At 37.0% G+C, this 27,520-nt stretch overlaps 1 protein-coding gene across 2 annotated transcripts in view; it reads right to left on the reverse strand.

The window, feature by feature from the left end:
• Positions 1 to 906: 906 nt before the first annotated feature.
• KCNT2 (potassium sodium-activated channel subfamily T member 2) overlaps positions 907 to 27,520 on the reverse strand; it is a 153,244-nt gene continuing 126,630 nt past the window's right edge. For both annotated transcript variants that reach the window (XM_042785671.1, XM_042785664.1), the window contains 6 exons: positions 21,330 to 21,431; positions 19,058 to 19,141; positions 17,527 to 17,655; positions 10,630 to 10,930; positions 7,315 to 7,399; positions 907 to 2,781 (listed from right to left, as the gene is read on the reverse strand). In XM_042785671.1, coding sequence (XP_042641605.1) covers positions 2,670 to 2,781; positions 7,315 to 7,399; positions 10,630 to 10,930; positions 17,527 to 17,655; positions 19,058 to 19,141; positions 21,330 to 21,431 — 813 coding nt within the window. In that variant the 3' untranslated portion in view covers positions 907 to 2,669. The remainder of the gene's footprint in view (positions 2,782 to 7,314; positions 7,400 to 10,629; positions 10,931 to 17,526; positions 17,656 to 19,057; positions 19,142 to 21,329; positions 21,432 to 27,520) is intronic.

Raw genomic sequence — 27,520 nt, forward strand, 5'->3', positions numbered from 1 at the left:
GTTATTAGAACTTCTGCTTCATAAGAATCTCTTGTTAGTTTTTATTATCTTGATGGTCTTCCAGCAGATTTTGAAAAGAACCAAATACTTTGTTTTGAAAGATTGCCTTTCATTCATTTTAGAGACTGCAAGTGTCTCCAGCTGTCTCTGTGTTTGCTTTAGCAAATCTTCTGGGCCTAATGAGCAATTAGAAATTAATTAAGCATGGAGAAATATCAGGTCACATTAGATGCTACTATTCAACTCTAGCTGAGCAGCAATTCTGCTGAGCTGGATGGGAAAATGGATACACCTGACTGCTTGTTTCTACTGCTTTATAGGCTGTTAAATGTGATGCATCAAGTCCTAGCCGCAGATCCTTGTGGCAGAGAGTCCTTAAACCTGTGGTGGGTCGTGTAGGCAGTGTACAGGGAATGCCTGTGAGCAGCGTGTGAATCGCATGGAAAGCAGAGTACCTGGCTAGCCAGCTGAAGGGCAGGCGTGTTTCTGCAATCCTGACTGCCTACTTGAGACTCTATTAGAAAGGCCTTCAGTATGAAAGAAAGGATCCTCCCAATATTTTGGAGCAAACATTTTTAAGGAACTTGTATTTTTTTTTTTTTTTTAACTATTCAGCTGGAATACAGTCTTCTCACTGAAGGCATTAAAAGTAGTAAGTTATTCACACTGCACATGCAATCTCTTCTGAGATAACTTCTATGACAAATCTTGGACAAGATCCTGCAACATATACCATTTTCTAAAAAACCGTAGACTTCAGTAGCTGTTTCAATTCTTTTTTTTTTCACATTGCCCAGAGGAAACATTTGAAATGATTTGTCTTTACATGTGAATAATTTGATAAATGGCTAGTGTGTGTGGAAAAACACTGAACGATAACAGACTCTATGCAGAATCACTGACACCTTTCTGAACCACGATGATACTTTAATGTCATTATAAAAAAATTGCTGAGAAACCTGACTCTCCAGTTGTCCCTTTTCCTTTTAAAACTGGTACTTTTGGTCTTCTGATGGCTTCAGTCCATTCTTAGACCTCTGTGGATTTTTTTTTAATTGTGGCATTAGGATTTCTGACTTAATATGGAACAGATGAGTTAAATTTTGGAAGAATCAAGAGGAAGGGAGGGAATAATAGCAGATTTGCTGTCATTCCTAATATGAACATGATTTGATTTCAACATCCTTACAATGCTGATAAGTGTACTCACATCCATGAGTTGTTCACTGGTCACCTTGGTATTTTATTTTTCAGAAATAAATTGTAGTTGTTCTATCAAATAACATGAAGAGAATATAAACAATTTTGACTGGTTTTGTACAGGTAGGACATCAAGGGTATTCAAAGAATAATCATTTCTTCCATTGTAGATTACCTGCCAAATTTCTTGTACCAGTTCTATATGGATAATTGTAACAGTAAGGTTTTTTTCTTAAGCATGCTCTTCCCCTTTTGTGACAGATGACAAAGCAAGAATGTGATTTTGGAAGATCATGTATAGGCATGCTTAATTCTATAGAAAGCTTAACCAGTTGTGGCATTCTTGCATGTATAGACTCGACATTTTGTAGCAGCTTCAGATGTTTCATACACTAGCAGATGCTTTCTTGTGTACTTAATGCCAAAACAGTCTTCAAATCCATGGTGCTTCTTCACATAATGTGCTATTACATTCATTTTATGTAACAGGTTATAAATGTCTTTAATTTTCAATGTGATACACAATTTCATATGAAAATGTATCACACTTGGGTAATCTGAATGACTGGGCATGTGCATACTTTGGACAGTTGCAATTATGGCACATTCATGGAAATGGAAAGGACTTGTGGTATGAATCACTCCCTAGAGGGCTGCTGTCGTTCAGGCTTCTGTTGACAAACTAAAGGTTAAAAGGGTTCTATTTCACCTGAGCTATCATTGTTTGCAGCTTCACACAGACAGTACCTTCCCACTTTTTGCAAATGTGGGGGGCTGTCTGTCTGAGATGATAGGGACTTTCCTCCAGCTGGGCTCCTCTGAGCTAATCTTTTAGTGGATATGCCTCAGATCTCAACCTCTACAGTGTGGCTAGCCTGTGTCATTCAATCTGATCTGTGTAAACCCAGAGAACTAACACCGAACTCCTGGAGGCTAAAATGGGACTGAAACTAGCCTATTCTAATATAAATGGGTGACAGGCTGAGATTGAAAATTATTTCCAAGGCTGGATTTTTGACACGCAAAGCTTTGTTGGCAGCTTTAGGTATTAACGTATTTTCTACTACAAATTATGCATGGTCTCTCTATGGGCATCAGATAATCTTTACTGATGTAGGTCAGAAGCTTAGTCACTGACATGCTGTCACCTTGATAAATAGGCTTAGAAGCATCTAAGCAAAACACTTGATGGAATCTGTCATTTTTTAAATCATATGTTCATACTGGTTAAATGTAATAGGTGTCACAATTCTGTTAAGCTGTCAAAGTTCAACTACCATACTGAACAGGCCACAAGCCTGACAATCCCTTAAATCAGAGTTTCTTGACACCACATTTCTAAATTTGATCACTTACCACTGTCATTTTGTTTCCAAAACCTGAATTGAATATATCACTCAGTTTGCAAAATGGTTAGTGGAAACAACATGTGTATAAAATTGTCTCTTAATTTTGTGTTGAGTTACATATCAAAGCTGTGTTTCCTCCCTGGTGTCTTGTCCCACTGTATTGCAGAAGCTGTCTTTTCGGATGGGTGCAGTATTTGGAACGTAAGCCAATGGATCAGGGCGGATCAAGTATCTATAAAAAGAAATTATAAGACTTGGTGTAAGCAAGGATAAAATAAATGCATGCAGTTGTAATGCTGAAAAAATCTGAGGAAGACTTAGAGACTTATTTGAAAGTGCTTAGTCTAGTTCCTGTTTGGTAACTTGGACACTTGGGTAACATCAACTGACTTTAGATGCTAATAATAAAGCTTTTCACATTTTGTCTGTGTAGACATAATCTGTATGTACTAGGCACAGCTAAACCTTCATTTTGACTGTCAGGTCCTTTGCCAGTAACTCTGTATTTCTTTATGCAGCTTCTTTATTCATCATGCATTAAATTAGGGACAAGCAGTCCACAAAGTAATTTCTAAAATAATTCTGTGAGAAAACAATGGAGAATTCTTGTCACAGTGCTCAATAAATAAAAAACATGTTGTTGATAATCTTGGTGTAGGCTGACAGTCTGGAGATGGACCCTTATTCTAAGAACTTCTGTAGATCCGAATATTTGAGGAAGATGCCTCGTGTTTGAATCTAAGTTTGAGATGTTTAATGTAACTGCTTTTCTTAGGATAAGGATGAAAGAGCTTTCCATTGATTTATAAGTGGTAAATTCTGCACTGTTTTGTCAGCTGTCTCAAGTGATAAGATCTGAAACAACTTTTGGCATACATGCAGTAGCAGCTTTGTGCTGCTGCAGAACTAACATTTCAGTGTTCTGACCTCTCAATCAGTGCTTTCCAGTGCCACTATGCTCCTGAAGAGAAGACAGACAACTAGATTAAATCCCAGCATCTTGAACTTCTCCAAAGATGAGCAGTACTGTTGAAGCCATTGGAACTTTTATTTTGGATCTTGGTTTTCTTTTTTTTTTTTTTTTTTAAAGAAAGAAAAATTAAATGCAGGAAAATTAAATGTGGAAGATTCCTTTCTCATATCCTCAGAAATCTTGGCACCACATGTCTGTCTATCTCCTCGTCAGCCAAATGAAAATGCTTAAATATCCAAATAGAGATCATGTGCATGCTGTGTGGTGCTTATAAAACTTTGCAGTGTCCCTGAAGAAAGTTTCTGTTTACGGGTCCTGAACTTCTACCATGCAATATAATGACTGTGTTTTGCCCCAGACTTAATTAAACCACCCTGAAAAATTCTTCAGCAAAAAATGAAATGGAAAATCCTGATGGACTGAACTAACATGTTCTGTAAGTATATAAGCAATCACTGTCATGTTTCCTGCAGACCTGCTGTGTCTGTTTTCAGCTCACCTAGTAACAGACTGCTCATGGCTCCTCAGAGCACAGGCTTTGAGTCTGTGGCCTTTATGGTGGATACCCAGGAGAATCGCCCCATCTCCACTATTTGGAAACACCACCTGCCCCTGTTACTTTGTTAATGTTTCTCCTTTTGTCACGGCTAAAGTAGGATAGCAGTGTTTGTTGCTACAAATAGCCTGAAATCCTTCATGTAAGAAAACAGCTGAGTTACAGAATTAAAAAATCTATTTATGCTATTTCTATCTAGATCATGTTCTCATGCTGTTTATTTAAAGTTAGACTTATTACCCTCTATTTATGACATCTGGTATTTCTGTTTACTTCAGAACAAAGTATTTGTTCATCTAGCCAATGAAACAATGTTTAAACATGCTTAGATTTGGGGGGAAAATTCAGGTATTTCTGTATTTATTTTTTTTTTTAGACTTGTATCTGAAATACAGAATTCACAAGTTCTACATTACAAATATTTCTGGAGGCAGTAAATCACAGGATTCCATAAGTAAAAATGAAAAATACTTTTATAGTAATAAACCTTGATAAAATTGTAAGAAGCCCAGCTATATGACAAAACAACTGCTGGAGTCTCAAGGGTTTGTAACTGGCCTGGTGTCACAGCTGCCAGATCTTCTTCCCTTGGTCACCTTCCTCCCTTAGGCATGTTTGGGGCAGTACTGCATAAGCAATTCCTATGCGTGACCTTTGGATGTTACTGCAGATCGCTGAAATTTGGAACCCCCAATTGTATCTCTTGGAACTGTAACTGCAACTCTGAATTTAAGAGTTTATAGGGCATCAACACCAACCCCAGAACAAATAAGGAGAGTGCTAATCTCCAGAGGAAAAAAAACCCAAACACCACCAAAACATGTCAAAGTACCAAACAACCAGTAGTGGGGCTTTGGGGTTGGATCTTTTTGTTTGGGTTTGGTTTGTTTGTTTGTTTTTTAAATGAGACAGCTAGTCCTACCAACAGAATGCATTGTAGTAATTCTGGAATGAAAGAGAACGAGTGTCACTGCAAGATTCATTTGCAAGTACTAAACTCTGATACAGAAAAAGAACATGATGCTCTGCTGAGAGTCAAAATGTTAAAAGTTTTGGTACAAAAATCTCATGGCTGTAGAATGAAAATGCTGCTATTCAGTAACTGCTTTCTAAGGCAAATAGGCTAGATGAAATATGGAGTTATTAAGGCAAAGTCTGAACCTATTGAAATTTAAGTGCTTTTTTTTTAATTGCTAAATTAAGACAGTGAGATTGTTGTCCTTTAAACTCTATCAGGTCAAGATACTAAACATTAGCTTGCAAAGCTAATGCAAAGACTAACAAGAAAGCTTTTTGAGCAACCAACAGCTGCGAATGCTGCTTTGGGTGCAAACTGTCTTGAAAAGCTAAGAAAATTTCCTCATATGATGGTTCAGGGTTGTATGTTACCTAATATACCCACAATAAATTGCAAATACAATAGGATTATAGGGAATGCAAAAGACTTAAGGTTGTATAAGCATGGGAAATCAAAGCATGGTTGCATCTATAGGACTTAGAAGCCAAAACATGTATTCACTCTGTCATAGATATGCAAAGAAATATGTGGTTTGGATAAGAATAAGCCATGTTGGCATAAAAGTGCATCTAAAGTGTGATGGAAGAGTAGCCAGCTGGAGGAAGTCTGCAAAATATATTGAGAAGAGCAGAAAAAAATTATAGGAAGACTAACCGGAAAAAGCAAGGAAAGACAGCAGGAAAGACAAATAGAAAAAGCTTTTTATCTGTTTTGGGATTTGTGCCTAAGAATTACAGAAAAAGAACCACCTCTTCTTCCTTGCCTCTCCACTAATAATCCCCCATTGCATGAAGGTGAATTGGCTGTCTAGTCAAGACAGCTATAATCAGGTAATGATCTGGGTTACTGAACCATTAACTGTTATCCAGATACAAGGATCATGTTCTTTATGTTAGATTTAAAAGAAAAAAAAAAAGTTTGAGCTTAATCTGAGACACAGACCCACTCACTAAGCATCAATAAATTAATATGAATCAAGCTAGGTAGCAGTATGTGCATTTACAGGCTAAATATGTGTAGGCAGAACACTACAAATTCAGTACCACTGCAAAATTCTGCAATATTGGATTGCTGAGTACCTTTGTATTTTTGCAAAGAAAGAAAAATGGAATGCAGGATACCTAGTCCACCTGGATAGACTACGTAACAGTATGTGAATTTACAGGTTAAATATTAGTACACATCATATTGTGGAGCTTCATAACAATGAAAGTAGTGTTCCAAATAATTTCAACAAATTTTATGATAATTGCCTTTGCTGTTTGACACAGAATTATGCTGTGCTTTTCATATACTATAGAGCTACAAAGCACTATGATGATGATTTTGTTTTAGTATCAGTTCAAACAGTTTTCCTCCTTGTGAGCAAGCAGTGAGGTGGGTGAGCACTGATGGGGAGGACCTTGAACAACCAGGCTATGTGGTTTCTTCCCTGTGGAGCAGATGGGGCATGTTAGTATGCAAGGCAGTGGCAGGAGCGGCTAGAGGCAGGAATGGCTCAGGACCTGAACACAGCAATCACATCAGACTTCAGTATGAGACAATGCCAGATAATTATGTAAAATTATTGATTTTCAAAACTTTCTTGACAGTTCAAATTTGTGTTCTCTTTTTTATCCTTTTTTTTTTTTTTTCCACGTATTCTGCAAAATTCCTGGTAAGCAAGTGAAAAAATTTCCTTTGTTAAGGTCCTGCCATTTGTATTTGAATTATCTTAAGCATGAATATCACATGATATCCAGGGGAAGACTGCTGTTTGCTTTAATGATCTTTGAATCAGTGTAATAAAATCCTGTTTGAAAACACTGATTTTGAAGGGTCGATCTTTCTATTAAATCTGGGTGGCTAAGTTATATGCAAGAATTTAATGAGACTATTAATTCTGTGAAGCTATCCAGCAGATCTGGTTAGATTATTTTTTTAAATGCACAGAGTAAGAGAAGGATGAGAGAACATGGAGCTAAAAGCATTACTAACATATGGATTATACATTTGTATGTGTATTTTAAATATATACATATATATGTATAATTAGGTGTCTATCTAAATAGGAGTCTCCACATTAATTTCTATCTTTTACAGATGCATGGAAAAGTTTGGGGTTCTTTTCCAGCAGAAAGATAATAAAATAAATTCAGGAAGGAAGTGCAAAGCAGAAATTTTGCAGGTCTTGTGATTTTTTTTAATTATTTTTTTGTGTGTGTGTGCTTTTACTTACACGATATCATTCAGCTCTAATCTTGTATCTGGAGAAGGATTGATCAGGATGTAAGAAAGGGTGTTCTGATGATCATTCATTTCATCTAGAGGACAAAAAAACCCAACCCATATTAATTATATTTACCAACAAATTGCAAATTGTGAAAAGTATGATTTCTGACAAACTAATTTGATAGATGATCATCTTTGATTCACAGAGCTGTCAAAAAGTGTCAGGTGTCACAGTAATTTCAAATAAGCTTAGCAACTTCTTTTCAACTGTACCTGAATTGGAACTGACATAGCATCTTTTGGGTTTTCAGCTCTCAAAATATCCTGGTTTCTTTCTAAATGTTCTAAAAATGTTCTTTTGCATTTTTTTTAGTCATAGCAATTCTGAATGCAACCCAATTTTACTGTAATTTACCAATCTGTCATGTAGCTTATGTTAGTATGTGGGAATTACGGACTTTCATCCTCAGCTGGCATTGACTTCAACTGATAAACAAGGTTAAATGCAGATGTATGGCAGTCTCATCCATTTCCAGATTTGGTCAATATAAATGTTTTTCCCTTTCCCTGTTTATCTAGTAAGGGTTTTCCTTTTATCACCTGTGTCAAGGAATTGAAATATGAACGCTATATAAATGGAAATTGATGTTTCTTTCTTGCATTTTTAGCTATTCTTCTAATGGTATGTTGCAAATGAAGGATGACAGAAGATGTTGGGGGTTTTTTTAAAGGTTTTTGCCTAGTCGAGTTTCTCTACACATTTGTAGCTGTCATTGCAGTATTTTGTATAGCTTTTCTCTTGGTATGCTTCTTGGGGTGCTGCAGTGAGACTAGTTTTAATTTGATAGGATGAAAAAGGAGAGGTGTTGCTTCCACGTTCATTTATCTCCTTAACATTTTAGGGAAAATAGTTTGAAAGAAAACAGCCCCATTTTAGTTTCAATGCAATTCCTAAACCTTTTGGTAATGAAGTATTCTTAATATACTGTCTGTAGTTTAAAAATCACCATATTGGCTATTTTCTAGTATGTGTAATTGTTCTACGTGCTTCTATCACATATTTGCACCACCATAAATACTTCTGTCTAGTAAACAATTAGATAAGATCATATAGACTCTCAGTATAGATGCAAATACACAGCTAAAATGGTGTTTTACAATACAGCTTATTTCTGTAAGGTGAAACCAATGTAAAGTATCATAACTAGTTTTACAGGCAACTGTACCACCATACTAACACCACACCTCTGCTAGAGGCTTGCATAGTCAAAAACTGGGTTGTGTCTCAGATGACTTATATGGATTCACAGTTAATTGAATTTAAATTTGGAGGCCTAAGATATCACTCGGTTATCAATGTAAAAAGGACACTGAAGATGTGAAATTGGCTTCAGAGGTCATCCCCATACATGGAGATACATAAGCAGCTGTGATTTTTGTTTCCTGATTGGTTTTTTTTATTGTTGCACACACATGCAGAGAGAGGGCACTAAGGAGTATGTTTAACTTCTGCAGGGAGCTGACTGGCATGATTGATTCCTGCTAGTTTGACAGAACAGGGCGATTTAAAGGTTTCTATTCCAGTGTTTCATATGTAGTGGGATGAGTGGGGAGTGAGCTAGCTCTGAAGGGGTGTGAAAGACTTCTGAAATCTCTTTCTGAATATGAGGGATGGTGGAAAGATGGCAGTGGGAATGTGGCAACCCAGGTTTGCAGCTGACTGACTGCATGTCTAAAACTGGTTTGTAGGGTTTTTTTTGGATTTTTTCAGAATGTGGCTCTTTCTGGGGTTGTAAAAGTAGAAGTTTTTTTATAATGAGGTACATCGGTAAGAAAATAGGGAAGTGCTAATGAAAACTTATAAATCAGAATCAGGGCAGATAACTGTAATCAGGTAAAGAATTTACCTACCAAGATTTTGATGTTCTGCAGAAGGTGTATAATCTTCCTAAATTTAAAGAATGAAATGAACATTTATTGTTGGCTTTTAACTTGGATTTTAAAAGAAAAGCAGGAATACAACAAAGTTTTCTTGTTACTAGTTTAAATATGAATCAAATTTACAAAACGTCTTTGCGGTTGATCAAATGTTATTGTGGCCCGTGTCACTCCTGGAAAATATTTAGTCCCGAAGAGACTCATATAGTATCCACAAAGAAAGCAGGAATAGTAATTATCCAGTTGGAATGTGGGATCAAGAGCCTGTATTTACATATCTAATTTGTAAAGACTGATCAAAACTATAACCGTGTGTTCTGTAGCTGCCTTCTCTCACAATTAAGTTGATTTTTGTATCAATAGCAGCGACAAGAACTACTGTTGGGTAGCATATTGCTATTGGTGTCAAAAGATGTTTTGACCCTGCTTTAAGAATGTATATAGTTAAAATGGACAAATAAAAATATCCATTCTGCAGGAAAAAACACATTTATCTTCAGTTAATGGATATTTTAGGGATAAGTCAAATTTAAAAATAATTGTATTGAAAAATGAAGAGTAACACATTTGTAAAACAGTACATTTTGGGTTCTTCAAATGAAAATTGAGCATGGGAACCCCACTGCTGGTTCTTCTGATGTAGAAAGTGTGAACCTCCAGAATGGACCTACTATGCAGATAAATAAGTTAGAATCTAGAAATTCTAGGAAAACTAGAACCCACAGTTCTGGGAGTTTCTACACAACACACTACAGAGCCAAAGCCACAGAAAGGTAACCCAGGCAGCTGTGGTGCATATATTAAAAAGTGTGACAGACCTCTTGTCAATAACTTTTAAAAAGCCCAAACAAACAAACAAAAAAGTAACCCAACATCAGCCTTGATGGAGACTTGATGAATAAAAATGGCATCTGAAGACCTAGTGCAACCTGCTTCATAAAAATTACTTTAATGTGACACTTAGGCATTACTTTTAAAAACTGTGGTGAAAATGCGTATCCATAGACGACTCCCAACCTTGACATATGACTGAACTTCACAACAGTTCTGTCTTCATCTATATTTCAGTAAGTTCGTGGAAATATGGCACAGTTGTTCAATGACAGGGGAATGTTTGTATATTCTGCATAGACATATCATATGTGCGAAATATGTGACTGACATGCTGTCTTCTGAGCTTTCCATCTGAAAATCAAACTGATTAAAAACACTTCAAGTTTCTCTCAATAAGAAAACAAACCAAAAAAAAAACCAAACCCAAACAACAGAAGAAAACCATTATCATAAGCTTAATATTTTGTTTATGGCACCCTCAGTTCTTGTAAATAAATTAATCTTGCATAATGCTAATTTTTTTTAATTTAAAGTGTTATAGTAATCGTACCATATCCTGCTGGAGAAAGGCCCAGATGCTTCATTCTATTTTTCACAAGTTCAGCAAGCTCCTGTCTTTCTGACCTCCTGTAAAGGTTCATTCGCTGCTGGTTTATCTTCTCAGCTGTTTTACCAGATTGTCTTGGTACTCTTCTGCTCAGCCGCCGGGCCCACTGCATGCTTTTTCGTCGTAACAAGGGATGATCAGACTGATCACTAGATGTTGAGTTACGATGATTACTACGATAACTAATCTGTTCTTTGGTGTCTTTAGTGTCTTCCCATTCTTCCACACTGATCGAGATTTGAGACTTGGAAGGAAAATGACAAGAGAGATTAAGGGCTTTAAAAAATGGAAGCAGATTAAGATGTTCTCGCTTCTTTTCAACAGTGCAGTTGAACATATGTTCCAGTTGCAGTGGAGCTGAGGGGATGGATTCAGCTGTTCGTACTTAGCAAGTGTTCCTGAATTGGGCACCCTTTACTAGACTTTGACTTTTTATGTGAAAAGCTCATTTATGATATAAATACATTTCTCAAGTGCAAAAGCAGTTAAGTGTTATTTAGTGCCTGATTCCACTTTGATTCTGAGAACAACTCTAGCCTTCTGATACTGCCTTTCCTGAATCTAGGAATCTGTTCTGAATGAGTTTTCCACTTTCCTTCAGGTCTGCATATTTTTAGAAATTCAAGTTCTGTAACTGCTTTTTAGATGCATGCTGTGGGTTCATTAAGTAATAGTTCAACATTGGCTGCACTGTTTTGAGTACTTTTTAAAGACCATAAGTGGAATGTGACTGTTACCAGTGTCTCACATTCCCAGGCATTTTTGACCTTCCGGTACATAATATCTGAAATGCCTCTGTGTCTGAAAGTAAGGACGTATGCAGTAGCTTCCAGTGTGATTCAGGCCACCTCTTGCAAACGAGGTACTTAATTCCTACCTTACAGCATACCGATGTTGCTTTTTCTGGCATATAGTAAAAAAAAGCAGACTTAAGAGCCAAAATCTATCTCTCTGTTGCTGTATTTTCTTCATGCCACCCAAATATTACCAACAGTATACTCATACAGCAGTACTGAAATAATTCAAGTGGATGGGCTACATATGCAGTTCTAATACACAAAAAGATTGTAGGGAATATAAGAGGAAACATTTCAAAAGGTAACTTTGAAGTTGTTTTAATGTCTATTTTACATTTAACTAATACTTTCATGTTCTAGTTTCAAAACTACTTCCCTATAATCCTGATTTATTGTTGTGACCTTTGAAACATGCATGTCTTTTACTGTCACTGAAATAGTGAAGCCTTCACTGCTATCAGGACAGTCATATGACCAAGTTACTGGTGACTGATTTCAGTGTGTTGAGTGTGTAAAATAAATAAAAGTAAAAGTATAAAGCAAAGTATACTGTAAAAGTATAAAACAAAGAAGACTTAAAGTGGAGCTGGCTCAGTTTGTATAAATCTCCAGAACAGAAAGAGTTCACAATATGCTGGAAGTGGTCAGTGAATAAAGCAAATTTATCTGAAGAGCTACTGAGGTTCTAAAGGCCTTTTCCCATTAATAAAAAATCTGAAAGCATGATTCTGTTAACCTCATCAGTATTGAATATAACCTTTCTTTAAGAGGCTCACCACTCTGCCCCAGGCAGAATCTGTAAAATTCCTGGGGTCTCTAAAATAATATTTGATATGAGTAAGTCTGACAGTGTGAGAAAGATATTTATTTTTTCCCTTTTGCACAGGCTAGCTTTTATCTGTGTAAAAAAAAAAACCCAGACAAACAACTTACTTGTGAAGCCGTTTTTCATGACTGACAAAGGAAAGGGGGAAAAGAAAACAAAAGACAATTTAAACAGAAGTGAACATAAAGAAACAAATATGGACTGTGTAACAGGAACCACAGAAAATTGGCTACCTGAGTAGGAAGAGTTTGTATCTTTTTTCTTTTTTTATGAAATGGAAATGATTTGCAATCCAAATAGGTGCATGTCATTGAGAGGCAGGTTAGACTTGCTTGTTATTCAGTAAGTAGATCACTGAAAACTTGCTTTCTTTTTAAATGAATTACGTTTATCTGTCAAAAGAACAAGTCTTCTGATTCTGTCAATTTTCAAATCCTTACCTTCAACTTTTGAAACACTCGGGTGAGTTGACACAATACATGAAGGTGGCAAAGTTAAATATTTACTTAGGTGACTATTCAGTTTTTATGCTGCCTGTTGAGAAAGCTGTCGAGAATGACCCTTCTCTGTATGCAGAGGTTATTTTTTTATTTTGTTATTTTGAGGTTTGGTTGCTTGAATTTCTTTCAATTTAATTTCCTTTTTGCATACCTTGTAAACCTGCAGCACAAGAAGTGCAATTGATGATATGGTGTCCCTAATATTGTATCATAGTAATTGATCATATGTTTTATGAAGTGTATATATTTTTTGTGAGATTCCCTAAAATAGAAATGTGGTGAAATCTCTGGAAAATACCAAGGAGCATGTTAAATCTTTACATAATCACTCCGACTTTTACTGGGGAAAAATCTGTTTGTCATACATTAAGTGAAGAAACATTTGCATTTACACATTTGGTGTTTTTTTAAGCTTCACGTTTTTTGGTTTTATTTTGTTTTTTAAAGACAGGTTCCCATGTCAAGTATCGGACTGTGTGCCCAAATGGGTGTGATTGCTTGCTTGTACTGCTGGAGTTCTGAGGTGTTTTTCCACTCGGGCAAGGTGCTCTAATTGGATGTTTCACACCCTTATTTAAACACTAGCTCATGTTGGCCAACACGTGGCAGGAACGGGAATGCAGTTGCAAACACACTAGTGTTCCTATTTGATATGGTCAGGGTGGCTGTGAGTATAGTGGTAACAGCACTACAACACCAAACATCAATTAGTTTCCTGGATGTTTGTTCCATTGCTTTGCTGCTCTGTGGGACCTAAGTGTGGTGTAGAATATGAAACAGTTTTAATATGTAGATGCGTCTATTCAGTTCTGAAGCAATGCCTTATTTTTATCTAACTGCAAGATGTATGTTAAAATAACCTTACTGTTCTGTATACCAATAGCTCTGAATTGCATCTAGGGTTCTAGGAAAGTTTTTCTGCTCCAACATCTGTCTGAACTGTTGTTAAGTACAACCACATACTCCTTTTATGATAAACGTGGGAATATCTGTCCATTAGCATTTAAGGTGTTTAGGATCAAGGCTCTCACCAGACTGTAAAGATGATCTGTCATCTTCAGAATTCAACAGGGACAGGCCCAATAGGGACCAAATTCCATTGGGCTTTTTTAAAAGTCCCAGTTAGTCATCTGACAGATTTTTTGGTAATAAGTTTGTGTGCAGAACAACATTGCTTTAAGCTTTATTTACTCAAGGATAATCCATTGTGTTGTTCCATTTCCTATACGGACTTTACTCCCAGGGTTTAACCCAGTGTACTGGTTTTGGCTGGGATAGAGTTAATTATCTTCATAGCAGCTTGTATGAGGTTGTGTTTTCGACTTGTGATGAAAATGGTGTTGATAAAACAGGGATGTTTCAGCTACTGCTGAGCAGGGCTTAAACAGAGTCAAAGCCTTTTTTGCTTCTCACAGTGCCCTGCTGGTGAATAGGCAGGGGGGGCACAAGAAGCTAGGGAGAAAACAGAGCCAGGACTCCAACTGTCTAAAGGGATATCCCATACCATATGATGCTGTGTCCAGCAACAAAAGCTGAAGGACGATGAAGGAACAGGGGGACTTACAGAGTGATGGCATTTGTCTTCCCAAGTATGTGGGACGGAGCCCTGCTTTCCTGGAAATGGCTGAACACCTGCCTGCCATTGAGAAGTGGTGAGTGGATTCCTTATGTTGTTTTGCTTGCACACGCAGCCTTTATTTCACCTATTAAACTGTATTTATCTCAACCCTTGAGCTGTCTCACTTTTACCTTTCTGGTTCTCTCCCCCATCCCGCTGTGGGGGAGCAAGAGAATGGCTGTGTGGGGCTGAGCTGCCTGCCAGGCTTAAACCACAACTCCCAGAAACAGGTAGACAATAAGTAAATACGTACTTGTGAAGCCATTTCTCGTGACTGACAAAGGAAGGGGGAAAAAGAAAACAAAAGACAATTTAAACAGAAGTGAATCTGAAGAAACGGATATGGACTGTGTAACAGGAACCACAGAAAATCATCTACATTGGTAGGAAGGAAGAGTTGGTATCTTTTTTTTTTTTTTTTATGAAGTGGAAATGTTTTGAATCATAGGTGCATGTCATTAAGAGGCTTGCTATTTAGTAAGTAAATCACTGAAAAGTTGCTTTCTTTTTAGAGGTATTAATTTTACCAGTCAGAGTGAATTGAGGGCTTGTCATTTGCATACTACAAAACAGGGGTGTCAAAGAAGAAATCATATGTATAGAAATGTTAATATATTGTTCTTGTGACTCAAGGTAACCTTTAACTGATAGATTCCAGGTTTGTGCAATCCAAATTAAGTTTCATACATCTATTTAAACTCAAATTGATATATACATTGGAGGTTCTCTGAGTTAGAAACCTTCAAATTATTGTTAGAATTTCCGAGAAAAATAGCAATTTACATTTTTCTAACTTCCATTTTAAAGATCTAATTCAACAATATTTTAAAGTTGTTTCTGGGTTAACATATCGAAAAGCTAAACTGATATCTCATGCTTGTTAGTGGAATTATTTGAAAATTTCTTTAACTTCAAAGAAACACTTTGCATAGAGATTACAGATTTCATTAACTCTGCATTTGTATCTACCCATAAAGACCACAGAAGCAGAGCTAGATGTTTTTTGTATTCTAGGGAAGAATTAGGTCAGGAAAGATTCCCCTGCCCCTCTATAGAGCGGGAAGGGTTTCACAATTGCTTGCTCAATAAACAAAAAGCTGCTGAAGAATTTAAGTGTGAAAATACTAATGGGGTTCTGCATTCAGAGCCTTGAGCTTTTTTAAAAGAGCAACAAATGCTTTTACTTCACTTACTATGAAAAGACAGTGCCACTCTTCCACATGAGTCTAGTACCTGAGAATTTGAAAACTTAACTAGGAGATTTCCACTCCTTCCTCTACCTGATTTAACCCAAACTCTTCATGAGATTGCCTGTGAAAGGTGGCAGGAAGTAATAGTAGAACTCCGCTTATCTATTGGCCAGTGCCTTCCAGGCTGGTTTCAGTGTCTAAATGTTTTAAGAAATTGCTTCTTTGTAAAAGATAATAACAATCTTAAACCAAATCTGAGCCTGGTCTGATCAAGTACTTGAGCACTTGAGCTGCTGCATGTGTACAGGCTCCAGAGATTCCCAATATTTTGGTAAAAGTATGAGTTTAGAGTTGCATGACTGATGGTCCCAAACCTTGTTTTCAGAAAAACTTCTGAAAAATATTTATCAGTTAAGCTTGCTTACCCTCAATCCTCCTGCCCCAAAAAAAAAAAAGTTCATGCAGACTCTTAGAGTGACCCCCTCCCCTGTACAGATGCTGTTTGTCAGTCAGCCCATATGTTTGAAAGTATGTGGAAATGATGAAAGGAAAAAAAAAACATCAAAATGCACTTTTCATAGTATGTTGTACATTCACAGTTCAACTGTTCTTGATTCTCTTTTTTGGACCTGAAGTTAAATAGCCAGCTGTGAACGTGAGAATAAATCATTGCCATGAATTTCATCTTACTTATCCTTATTTAATGAATTCTGAAAATCTGGCATGTCCTCTGTTTTGTTGAAAGCTATGACAGACTTTTTTTTATATTAGCAGCGATGCTGCCTATACTCTTCTCCAAGGAATGATTTTGATGGATTATGTTAATGCTGCTATATTTTTAAAAAATCAGCTGACATTATTGCAGTGGCACAGTCCACTGGCTAAGCTGTAAAAGCCGCCTGTAGAGGTATTGGTGGGCCACAGAGATACACTAGTGAACTTGATGGAATCTTGCATAGCTTTTTGTAACCCTTATTTTTAAGTTAAGTTTAACTGAATCTTTGCACTTCCTTCAAGATAAATCATACAAGTGTTACATGGCTTAATGTTTTACAATGTTTTTCTGAAATATGGAAGAAAAAATACAAATTGTCCGTCTTGGACATCAGTGAACTATGTCTGAGTATTTCAGAAGAAAGGAGAAATTTGTTGTTCACTGTTGCATTTAGACATGTATTTGAGCCATGGTTTAATGAGATGGCAGTATTAATGGTCACATAAACAAATGGCTTATACATGACAGAAGTAAAAGGTGAGCAAAATGTGTGCATTTAACAAAAAAAATGTATGTTAAGTAGCCAGGAAAAAGTTTTTTTGTCATTCTTTTTATATATACATAGGGAGGAATGTATACATTTATATGGCAGACTCATGAAACAGAGAAATCCCACAATACTTTTAATAACATTAATTGATTCTCTTGTCACTCACTTCTAGTTAGAAATTCACATGAATACTGCATGTCAACTGCTTTGAGATATAGCGTTGACATTCTTGACACACCTGATACAGGCTCTGGTCATACAGCTTGTTATGGGTACTGCCACGACTTACCACATGCAAGTTCAGACTAGAGCTAACTATTCTAGCCTGTCCTATCCTGTGCCTGAGCTGCCCCTTGTTTTCAATCAGCCAGTTCTCTGTAGGCAAGCACCGGAATGAAAGTCAGTATGTAGTCTGGCTCTGGGTATTCAGAGCTAGTCTGGAGCTGAATGTGAGCCCTGAGTTAATGTGACCATACACACGTCAGCAGAGGGGGAGACCTTCAGTGGGTTATTGGAACTCTGTGCATTTGCAGATATGGCATTCACAATGTTCTTTAATTAAGTGGTTCCCATTCTTATGAGGACCAAAGAATGTTGTATACTCTGTAATCAAACCCAAAGAAAAGTATAATAAACTGACATACCTCAGATGTTGTAAGCTTTTGGGATTCTGTCCTATAAACTCCAATTGGAATGTCTCCTGTAGAAGAACAAAGTTTCTGATATAGTCTGGCATATGTCCTAATCCACAGATCCTCTTCTGTGATTCTCATCTGAATAAATAATAATAAGAAGGAGGATTTTTAACTCTTGAGGGCTTATCACTTGTTCACTATACTACTCTTGGAAAAATTTTAAAACTAAACACTAGCTGGCAATGCTCATATTGTAGTATTGCACCTTTGCCCCACAGCAAATCTGAAACTTCTAGTTAATTTGTAGACACTGTTTCTCTTGGTCTCTCCCTGTTTGGGAGACATTGTAGTGAAAATGGTTCAGTCTTACGAAATTACTCATGTTCTTGTTCTTAAAAACTTACATTGCATCCTTCATCCAGTGTTCATATCTGACTAAAATATAAAAGAATGAACTAAATATTGGCAGCAGTAAGAAACTGGTGATGGACAGACTGAAGAACACAAGAGTATTTTGAATGCAGCCAAACAACTGTTCACCAGACTGCAGGCTGAATATCTGAGGAGAAGGGAGTGGGGGGAAAGTAATACACTAAGCAGAAAGGGCTTAAGGAAGTCTTGAATTTCTCAAGTATTTCATTACTACTACACTAGCTTTCTTTCAAGATATGCGAGTCCCTTCTCAGAAATTAAACTGTCTTGCATTCAGTGTAATAAAGCTTAACAATTGACCAACAAATCCATAATTGTTTTTTATTTAAACAATTTTCTTAAACCATCATTGTTAAATTCCTTTTTGAGAACAACATCCTGCAATTCTTTATAGTGCCTCAGAAAGCAACTGGTAAATAACTCAACTTCTATTGATGTGATGGGTGTGGGAGAAAACAGCAAGGTGGGTTTTATTTTTAATAAAAAAATATTCTTTTTATGGTTTTATTTTTGTGTGTGTATATGTACATATAAAAAATAGATTTAAAAAATAAACTCTGTATTGGGGAATACTGACATACATAAGAACAAGATGACTTTTGAACTTTGACTCCTGAACTAAAGTAATTTAATACATCTTATCTTTATGTAAAATTCAGTTCTGCCCTTTATTGTCTATGATGGAAATGGGTGTTGTGAAATACCATTGTGTGTAAGTGCTAGCCAGGCTGTCGAAGATAAGTAGTGCTTCCTGGTTTTTATGTAATTAATTTTTCAAATTGGTTGCTGAACTGCCATTGCTATTTCATATAAAATGCACCCTCCTTGCATTTTCCTTTCTTTCCTATTTTCCTTTGTGCTTTACAAAACATGTTGTGTTTTCTTGGGCTGGGGAGTGTGGGGTGTGCTTTTTGCTGTGGAAGTAACTAAAATTAATATGTTTTCTATCTAATTTTCTTGTCTTCTCCCCTGGTGGAAAAGGAAATAGATGGACTGTTTTGGACTTTCATAAAAGGAAGTGCTGTACAAAGAAAATAGAGGTATTTTGCAGATATTACAGAATCTTCTCTGGTACTCAGTAATATTTTTTTTTTTTTAAATAACTTACAGAACAAAGAAACCCAGATCCTGGTGTGGTATCAAGTCCCAGCAGAAGTCTTGTGATAGAAATCATATAATCTTTCACAAATGACTGCAAAATTTTTAACAGGAGAGATGGAAAAGAAAGAAAAAAGCTTTAATGAACTGATGAGCAGGTAACCATTAGCACCATGAGTGAAATTCAAAGAAACTGTACAACTTTGTTTACAATCAATTTCTTTATCTTTTAAAGTATCTTAATTGCTGTAGAAATAGCTATCCCTTTCTTTGTGCAGAATCGACTTACATAAAATGTTATTTGGTTCTGCATATGCATACAATGTACATACAGGATTCAGAGACTAAGGCATAATAAGGCACCATGAAAGCAAAGGTGAATGTAGACGTAAGATCAGTGGAAGGTGTTAGCTTTACTAGGTATGAAATTACAGTAATGAACTCTTCTGTGCAAAAGAAATGCTGCCATATGTTAGATGGGTCTGCAGTACTGAGTAGTGAGACTGCTAATATTTTAATTCAAACGAGTCTGCAGTACTGTGGTGAGACTGCTAATATTTTAATTCAAATGAGTCATTTGCGTTCGCTAATTCATCTGTTTTTTTATGAGTTGATCTGCCTTATTTCAGGTCTGTCTTGTTTTTCTAACAGAAGTGTTTTGCATGTCATCTACTTTGTTCCTTGTATGCAGAAGAAAAAGATGCCATACAGAAAAGGATAAGACCATGAAAACGAATAGAGAGAACTTGCTGTCATAGTATTTGTAACTTGGAATAAGAAAGATAATTCTAGAAAAATGACAGTTCACCTGAGCAGTAGGAGTTCAAAGAAAGAATGGGTGGAATTTGAGTGAGAATGAGTGTGGGAAGGTTTTTTGTTTTAAACACTTTCTGGTGAATGGTTTTACTCTGTCAAGTCATAGCATGACTGATCATGTCTAGGAGAAGATATAAAATATTGAAGTTACTTCTGTGCTGACAGGAGTTGATGATGACAGATCTACTTCTAGATAGGTGTCTTAATCTACTTTAAAAAAAAAAATGTTGCCATATGTGATGTTGATATTCTGAGACATAATTTAAAAAGTTTCATAAGCAAATACATTTATTTCTAAAACATCTAGGATTTTATAAATGGATTTACATCTGTTGGCTTATCTGCTTTTGGTACCTGTCCATATACATGACTGTTTTATATATTAATGACTTTTTGACAAATGCCTAGCTCCAGGAATTTTCCTGTTTACATTAAATTTGCCTTCAGGGAATTTATATGGAAGTAGAATTGAGACGAAAGAATATCTTTCATGCACCAAATTACTAAGTAAACTAATTTCTCTGAAAGAACATTTAGTGCCTGAATACAAAAGCATCCACAGGCTACCCCCAGGTATCGGTAGCAGCTTAGGTGAGCTGACTACATGGGCCATAGTGGTGTTGCCACTTATTCTGTGTAGCTAGATCCATGAAGGCTAGTGCTAGGGGCTGCTGCTTGGGCATCCCGGTGTATCAGTGTGCAGAAAGATGGTCGCTGCCGAGGAGCAAGGGCAATATTCTCTTTTTCCACCCTGCAACCAGCAGTTACTACCTTCACTTGTCCTGACCCCATATTTTCTGATATATTTTTCCTTCAACTCTCTGAGGCTGTTGCCCTTCCCTTATCCCCACAGACTGTCACCACTTCTCTCCTGAATTCTTGGGCAGTAAGGTTCAGCGCTGCCTTTTCTTCCCCTGCTGTCTCTTTGTATCCACTGCATATATTTCTTGTTAGGGCCAGAATGGGTTACTTTAAGATACATCATCTGGAGGTCTAGTCGACATGAGTAAGAGGACAGGATACAATGAAGTAATTGAGGCCTCTATTAGCAAATATAGGTGACTGATAAATTGCTCATAAAAGTAATTCTGTTGATTTTTGTGGTTAGAGACACTGCTTTGTGGGAATAGGCACTGCCTTTTTGTTGCAGAGAATAAGCGTTGTTAGTCTGTATAATCCTTATTTTATGTAGCCCTTATCAAAACTATCTCACTCGAGTTCACAAACAGTATTATATTGTTTAACAACAGAATTTGTGCAAGGACAGCATGATTTTGGGGTTGATAACCAAGCTAGTACTGTCATGTGGAACATTCTCCATTACCTTTTGCCTTTGATTGTTCTTGGTACAGATATACACATTAACGGCTTACACATAGGAAAACAGGGTCATCTAGCAATTAAGTACAACAAAATAGGTTGTAACAATGCACGTCGGTGTTAAGTCACATTATTGTTCAGAGTACCTGATAAAGCAGCGTATCCAACATACTGATGCTGAAAACCCTACCAGCAGCAAAGGGTAGTCGAAACATAAACGCCAGATTAGATCCCTTCTCCCGCTCTTTCTGTTAAGGAATTAAAAAATAGAAAATACTTTTAGTGCTGCTTTTGGAAGGACTATAATAAAAGCAACAAATTGAGATTACCTTGAAAGAGGTCAAAAGTGTAAAATCCCTTTGATCTGAATATTGTTTCTTTCTACAAATATTGTAGCGTCTTTGTTCAGTACTTACAGCTTTCCAGGTTGAAATATTTTGTTTAATGCATATGTTGTTTCAACCATCACATCTCAAATTGCATGGGCATATTCTACCAGATCATTTTAAAAATGATTGAGGGATTTTAACTGTGCTTAGAGCAAGGCTCTTGTTATTTATGCTCCAATTCCTTGGTTCTGCCAGTGGACTCTCATTCAGGTCCAGAAAGTCTACTAGGAACAGGAACATGAAACATGAACAGATTCTGATGCAAAAGGGAAGAAATGTTATTTCAGTGAATGTGAGGATGTGAGAAGAGATCAGACATGGACTGGGGTAGAAACTTCTTGCTTTGATCCTTCTGGGTAAGGGATGCAGAAAAACGTAACTATAGTTATACCTTTTTCTTATCACATCTCACTTGCTGAGGAATCACACCACATTGCGCTTCCTATTCCTTTTGTTATCAGAGAGCAAAACAAAGGTGGAAGGGATTTTGTTATTCTAAGAAAAGAGGAAATATCAAGCTTTCAGTTCAGAGGTGTCGTGAAGAATACGATGTGCTGTCAAACTACAGAAATGTTATATGTCTTGGAATTGAGACACATCCACCACAGATATGCAGTACTACATGCTGGGGACTCACTGGTTAGCAAGCAGCTCAGCAGAAAACACCCTGAGTGAGGGTCCTGGTGAACACCAAGTTGAACGTGAGCCAGCAACATGCTTTTGTGGCAAAGAAGGCAAATGGTGTCCTGGGCTGCATTAGGAGGAGTGCTCCCAGCAGGTAGAGGAAGGTGATCCTTCCCCTCTACTCAGCACTAGGAAGGCCACACGTGGAGTGCTGTGTACAGTTCTGGGCTCCCCAGTACAAGGTACAATGGAGCTACTGTAAGTAGTCCAGAAAAGCACCACTATAACGATCAAGGGACTGGAGCACCTCTCCTACGAGGAAAGTCTGAGAGCTGGGACTGTTCAGCCTGGAGAACAGTAGGCTCAGGGAGGATCTCATCAATGTGTGTAAATACCCGAAGGGAGGTTGTAGGGAAGACAGTCAGGCTCTTTTCAGTGATACCTAGGGGACGGGACAAGAGGCATTGGGCACCAGCTGCAACACAGTCGGTTCCTTCTGAACAGCAGGAAACACATTTTTGCTGTGAGAGTGACTAAGCACTGGCACAGGTTGCACAGGGAGGTTGTGGAGTCTCCCTCTTTGGAGATAGAAGTCCTCTGGACATCCTTCAGGGCAACTGGCTCTAGGTGGCCCTACTCCAGCTGGGGCCTTAGGCAAGATGACCTCCAGAGGTCCCTGCCAGTGCTAACCGTGCTCTGATTCTGTGATACACAAATAAGCAGCCTGCTCAAACTAAGGGGTTTGTTGAACAGAAGCATTCTAACCCCTGTTTGTCATTGTTGAATAGTCTGGTTGTACCTGTTGATTTCTGTGGCTTCATATGAGTGGAGTTGAGAAAGATGTTGCACAAAAAGAATTTTGTCTACAGATAAAAACAGACAGCAAATAACTTAAAAATATGACATTAAACTGTCCTTTATGAAATGTCACCTCTGTCAATCTCTTCAGATTAAAGGGGTTTCAAAATTTTTAAGGAAATAGAATATAATTATTATTTCAAGGTTTTTTTATTCCAAACGTTCTCTATGTTCTGACTAATTACTACTGGGTTGTATTAGAAATTATTTTCCCTGAGAAAAACATACATATACTCTCATACTCTCACACACATATGCACACACACACACACATGTACTTTGATGGCTGAGCAACAAAGGGGTATTTCTAGCAAGCTGTGTACTTCTGCAGGCTGAAGAAGAAAGCAGTCTAATTGTACAAAGAACACTTTTACCTAGACAAGCATGCTATTGTGCTTACTGCTGTAAGCCACAAACCCAAGAACTTATGTATTTCCTTTGTAGTTCAATCTTATATATTCAAGTATTTTTCTTTTAGTGCAGTCAGACAAAGCAGAAGATATTTTTCTTCAGTTGCTATTGAGAAAATAAAAACTTGTATGAGAATTATGGAAAAAAATATAAGATTTGTTTTACAACAAATACTTCAAAACTAAAACTACATGCATATTATAACATACGTTACATTAAATCCTTTTAGATTCATGACATAAAATATTTTATAGGGAAGTGGCTGTGAAGTGACTATCCTATCATGTGACTCAGGTATTATGTTTATCATTCCATCTGTTTAGAGTAATTTGTAGCAGATTCTGGGTTTGTGCCAAGAAAGATAGGCTAAGGCAAGATATATTTGGGGAATAATTTGATTCTTATACAAAATTCGATAGTAAACATAAGGATGTTCCTATTTGTTTTATTTTAAAATGAAAGTTTAGAAATTTATTCTCCCCCTTTATTTTAAATTTCTTATATTGTTTCATTCCACCTCTTATAACAGTCTTGCTTTTTCTTTGTTCTTGCTTGAAAGAGATTTGTGAGAAATAAATTTTCTACTCAGGCACTTTGCATTGAGTTCTGCTTTCTTACTTGCAGACTTACTTGCTTCCCAGAGAATACTGCAGATGTAGAAGCCAGAAATGTGCCAGAATGTCTCAGCAATTTTATTTCATGGTAAGTGTGATGCCCAGCAGCTACTGACACTTTTGGAATTAATGAGGAAGGAGATATAAGCACTTAAAGAAAATCATAGAATGTTTCTAGGAACATAAATAAAAGATCATGGCACAGTGTGTCCTGCAGAACTTCACATATATAGATGACATTTTAAGATACAGCTATTCATAGATGGAGATCTTCATCCTGTCTTCCTACGTTTGTGCCTTTGCTCAAGTCACTAAGTCCAGAATTATTACTGCTGTCTTTTGAAGTAATAACAGGTGTACACTTGTGGTTTTGAGAAGTTCTTAGCATGTGCTTACTCTATATAGGCCATTTAATTCGTAGGTAATTAGTTACTTCCTTTTGGGTTTTCATATTGTCAGAATACCAGAGAATATCTGCCCAGAAGGTCAAGTTCCTATTCCTTCATAACAGTTAATTCTATGATACCAATAACAAAGTACCAACCCCAAACTAATGTGAAGCTCTGTTTTGGCCACTCTGTCAGTGGTTGAAATGAGATCTAGGGCCCATCTTGATTTTTAATATATTCTCCTCCAATATAGACAGTAATGTGTGGGAACTGCCATGATAGGCTGTAACTGTTGCGTCCAAACAATGCAAAGGTGCTTTAATGAACATACAAGCATATGGGGTGGAGTGGCTGGGGCTGGGGCCGGGGCTGGGAGTCATGCAAGAACATATAAAGGTGACAGAGGTAGTGTTTTTTTACAGGGAACAGTTAGTCCACTGATAGTTTTGGTAAATATCGGTTGTTGCCCATGACAGTTATAAGGCTGATCAGAAATGTGGGCATGGAAACCTCTTTACTGTTCCTTTCTTGATGTAAGGGATTTTGGATTGATAACACTTCATCTCTAAAACAGTTTACACTATTTTGGACTATGTGTTCTTAATTGCTTCTGTTCTACCTTTTCAGCAAGAACAGATTAATTTTCTGTTGTTGATCTAGAACAGGCTTTCTAAAAACCTGCCAGTTCAACAGCCAAATGTGTATGCTAATTATTTATACATTTTAAAAAATGTAGCTGATGTAAACCATTAGAAATCCATCTAAAATAAGTCTTACAACAGTTAAGAGGTACCAATCTATTTTTTTTAATAACCTATATATCATTATTTCTTGCTGCTACTTAATGTTATTTTAAATCTGCTTAAAACCTTAACATATTAAAAACAAATGGACACAGCATGCCCTATCCTTAACTGAAGGTGAAAAAAGCAGTCTGGCTTTGTGTATATCACTGCAAATATACTGGCCATCCCAGAGAGATTTCCACTCACCTAATGTGCATGTGCTTACTCCTGTACACTATTGTTTGATTAAAAGATATAGGAGTTAGCCCATATTTTAAAATGATCACTTAAAGGTTTAGAATTTTTATCCTTCAATTAATGCCTCCAATATTTACTTGGAAAATAAAAATAATAAAAAAAAATCATAGAAAACTCAAGTGTGAATCTTATCAAAGACATTCAAAAACCTTCCTTTCAAGAAAGAGGGAGTGGTTACCTCATTTTTTCATTATCTAAGACAAATGGAGAACATAAATGTTAAGTTTAGACCATGTGTGTTTTGTTTTTCCTTTTCTCTGTTGTATAACAGCCATTGCTTTCTCCTGTCAGTGCTGAGTTTGGTGTTCAGATTTCTTTATCTCTAAAATGAGGAAAGTTGCAGCTGCAATAGCAGATGGACTCGTATTTGTGAATCTTTCTTCTGCAGCCCATTGGGTTTAAAAGTCAATTTTGCATGTGTGTTTCACTGCTACCTAAAGGCAACTTGCCTGACTTTTTTAGACTTTCTGAAAATTAGGTACTAAATGCAGAAATAACAATCAACTGTACATTTGACTGCCTTAGATAATTTTTACTTGAGTTTTTAATTGTCTTTCATTTTGCATGAGGGATTTCTGAAATATCAAATGAACTACAGCACCACCTGTGAAGTGCTCCTTGCAAATGTTAAGATGAAATGAGTGGGAAATATCAACAGCAGGCAACTTCAACAGCAATGAAGAAAATGTTCTTTCTTTAAGATAATTTATCTACCTCTATTTCAGCATAGTATAGTTTGGGTAGGAAGTTAATTAACTGTTCAGCTGCCAGCCTGCATTCACAACTTTATATTTGTACAATAAATTAATAAAGATAGGGAAGAAGTTATAACATTTCTAATGATTTCCAGAACCTTTGCTGAAAAAATGAAGGAGCCTATGTAAAGCAAGGAAGAGAACCGAGATAAAAATCTTGGATTGAAGGATTTTTTGAAGGATTCTACTACATTGAAGTAGACAGGCTACAGCCCGCGGAGTGTTCCTCCCTGGGAATATTCCAGCAGCAACTTAGACACCACATACTGGAAAAGCTGTTACTATTCTTCTCTCCTCTTATCACTAAACTGTACGGATTCAGGGAATATGTTAAAAATTAAAACAAAACAAAACAAAAAAAAAAAAAAAACACAAAAAAACCCAAAAAAGGTGTTGGTTATAGTGCACCAAGGAACTAAGTTAGGTTGGAACATAGTCTTAAAGGCATCATCTAGCTGTTGGCACTTGTTGCCCTGAATAAGCTGGCAATGCAGGATTCGTCCAGTTCCAGCTTATTCTTCCTGAAGTTACCATTGAGGGAAGGAGTGCTAAAATGGAGAAACCACAGGTACAAACTTTAATGGATAGTGGGAGTGATGAGATCCTAATGAAGATGTGCCTCCCACTGCAAACTGCTCCCCTCTTTGTGTAACAACTTTTGTCTAGCTTCCTCACAGTTTTTTAATTTTAATTGTAAATGTAGAAAAACCTAAATAAGATTAAGCCTTCATTCTATTTCAGGCAAAGATCAACATCACAAAAGATCATCCAGAAATTCACACCTTGTGGTTGAAATGTAAGCATGATAGTCAACTGAGTAAAAGGTTGAATTTTAACACTTATCCTATCTAATAGGATATATGGAGAGGCAATACTCAGCGTATCTCAGAGACAGGCTTCTCTTCTCCAGGCTAAACAACCCCAGCTCTCTCAGCCTGTCCCCATAAGGAAGGTGCTTCAGCCCCCTGAGCATCCTCATGGCATCCTCTGACCCACTCGAGCAGGTCCCTGTCCTTATTTTGGGGGTCCCAGAGCTGGACACAGCACTGCAGGGGGGCTCTCATGAGAGCAGAGTAGAGGGGGAGAACCCTCTACTTCAACCTGCAGGCCACACTTCTCTTGATACAGCCCAGGACATGGTTGGCTTTCTGGGCTGTGAGGGCACATCACTGGCTCACAGTCACTTTTCCATCCACTACTTACCCCCAGGCCCCTCTCCACAGGGCTGCTCTCAATCCACTCTTCATCTGAGAT

The sequence above is a fragment of the Tyto alba genome, unplaced genomic scaffold (assembly GCF_018691265.1).
Source record: "Tyto alba isolate M040663 unplaced genomic scaffold, T.alba_DEE_v4.0 Super-Scaffold_1000006, whole genome shotgun sequence".
NCBI classification, from domain to species: Eukaryota; Metazoa; Chordata; class Aves; order Strigiformes; family Tytonidae; genus Tyto; species Tyto alba.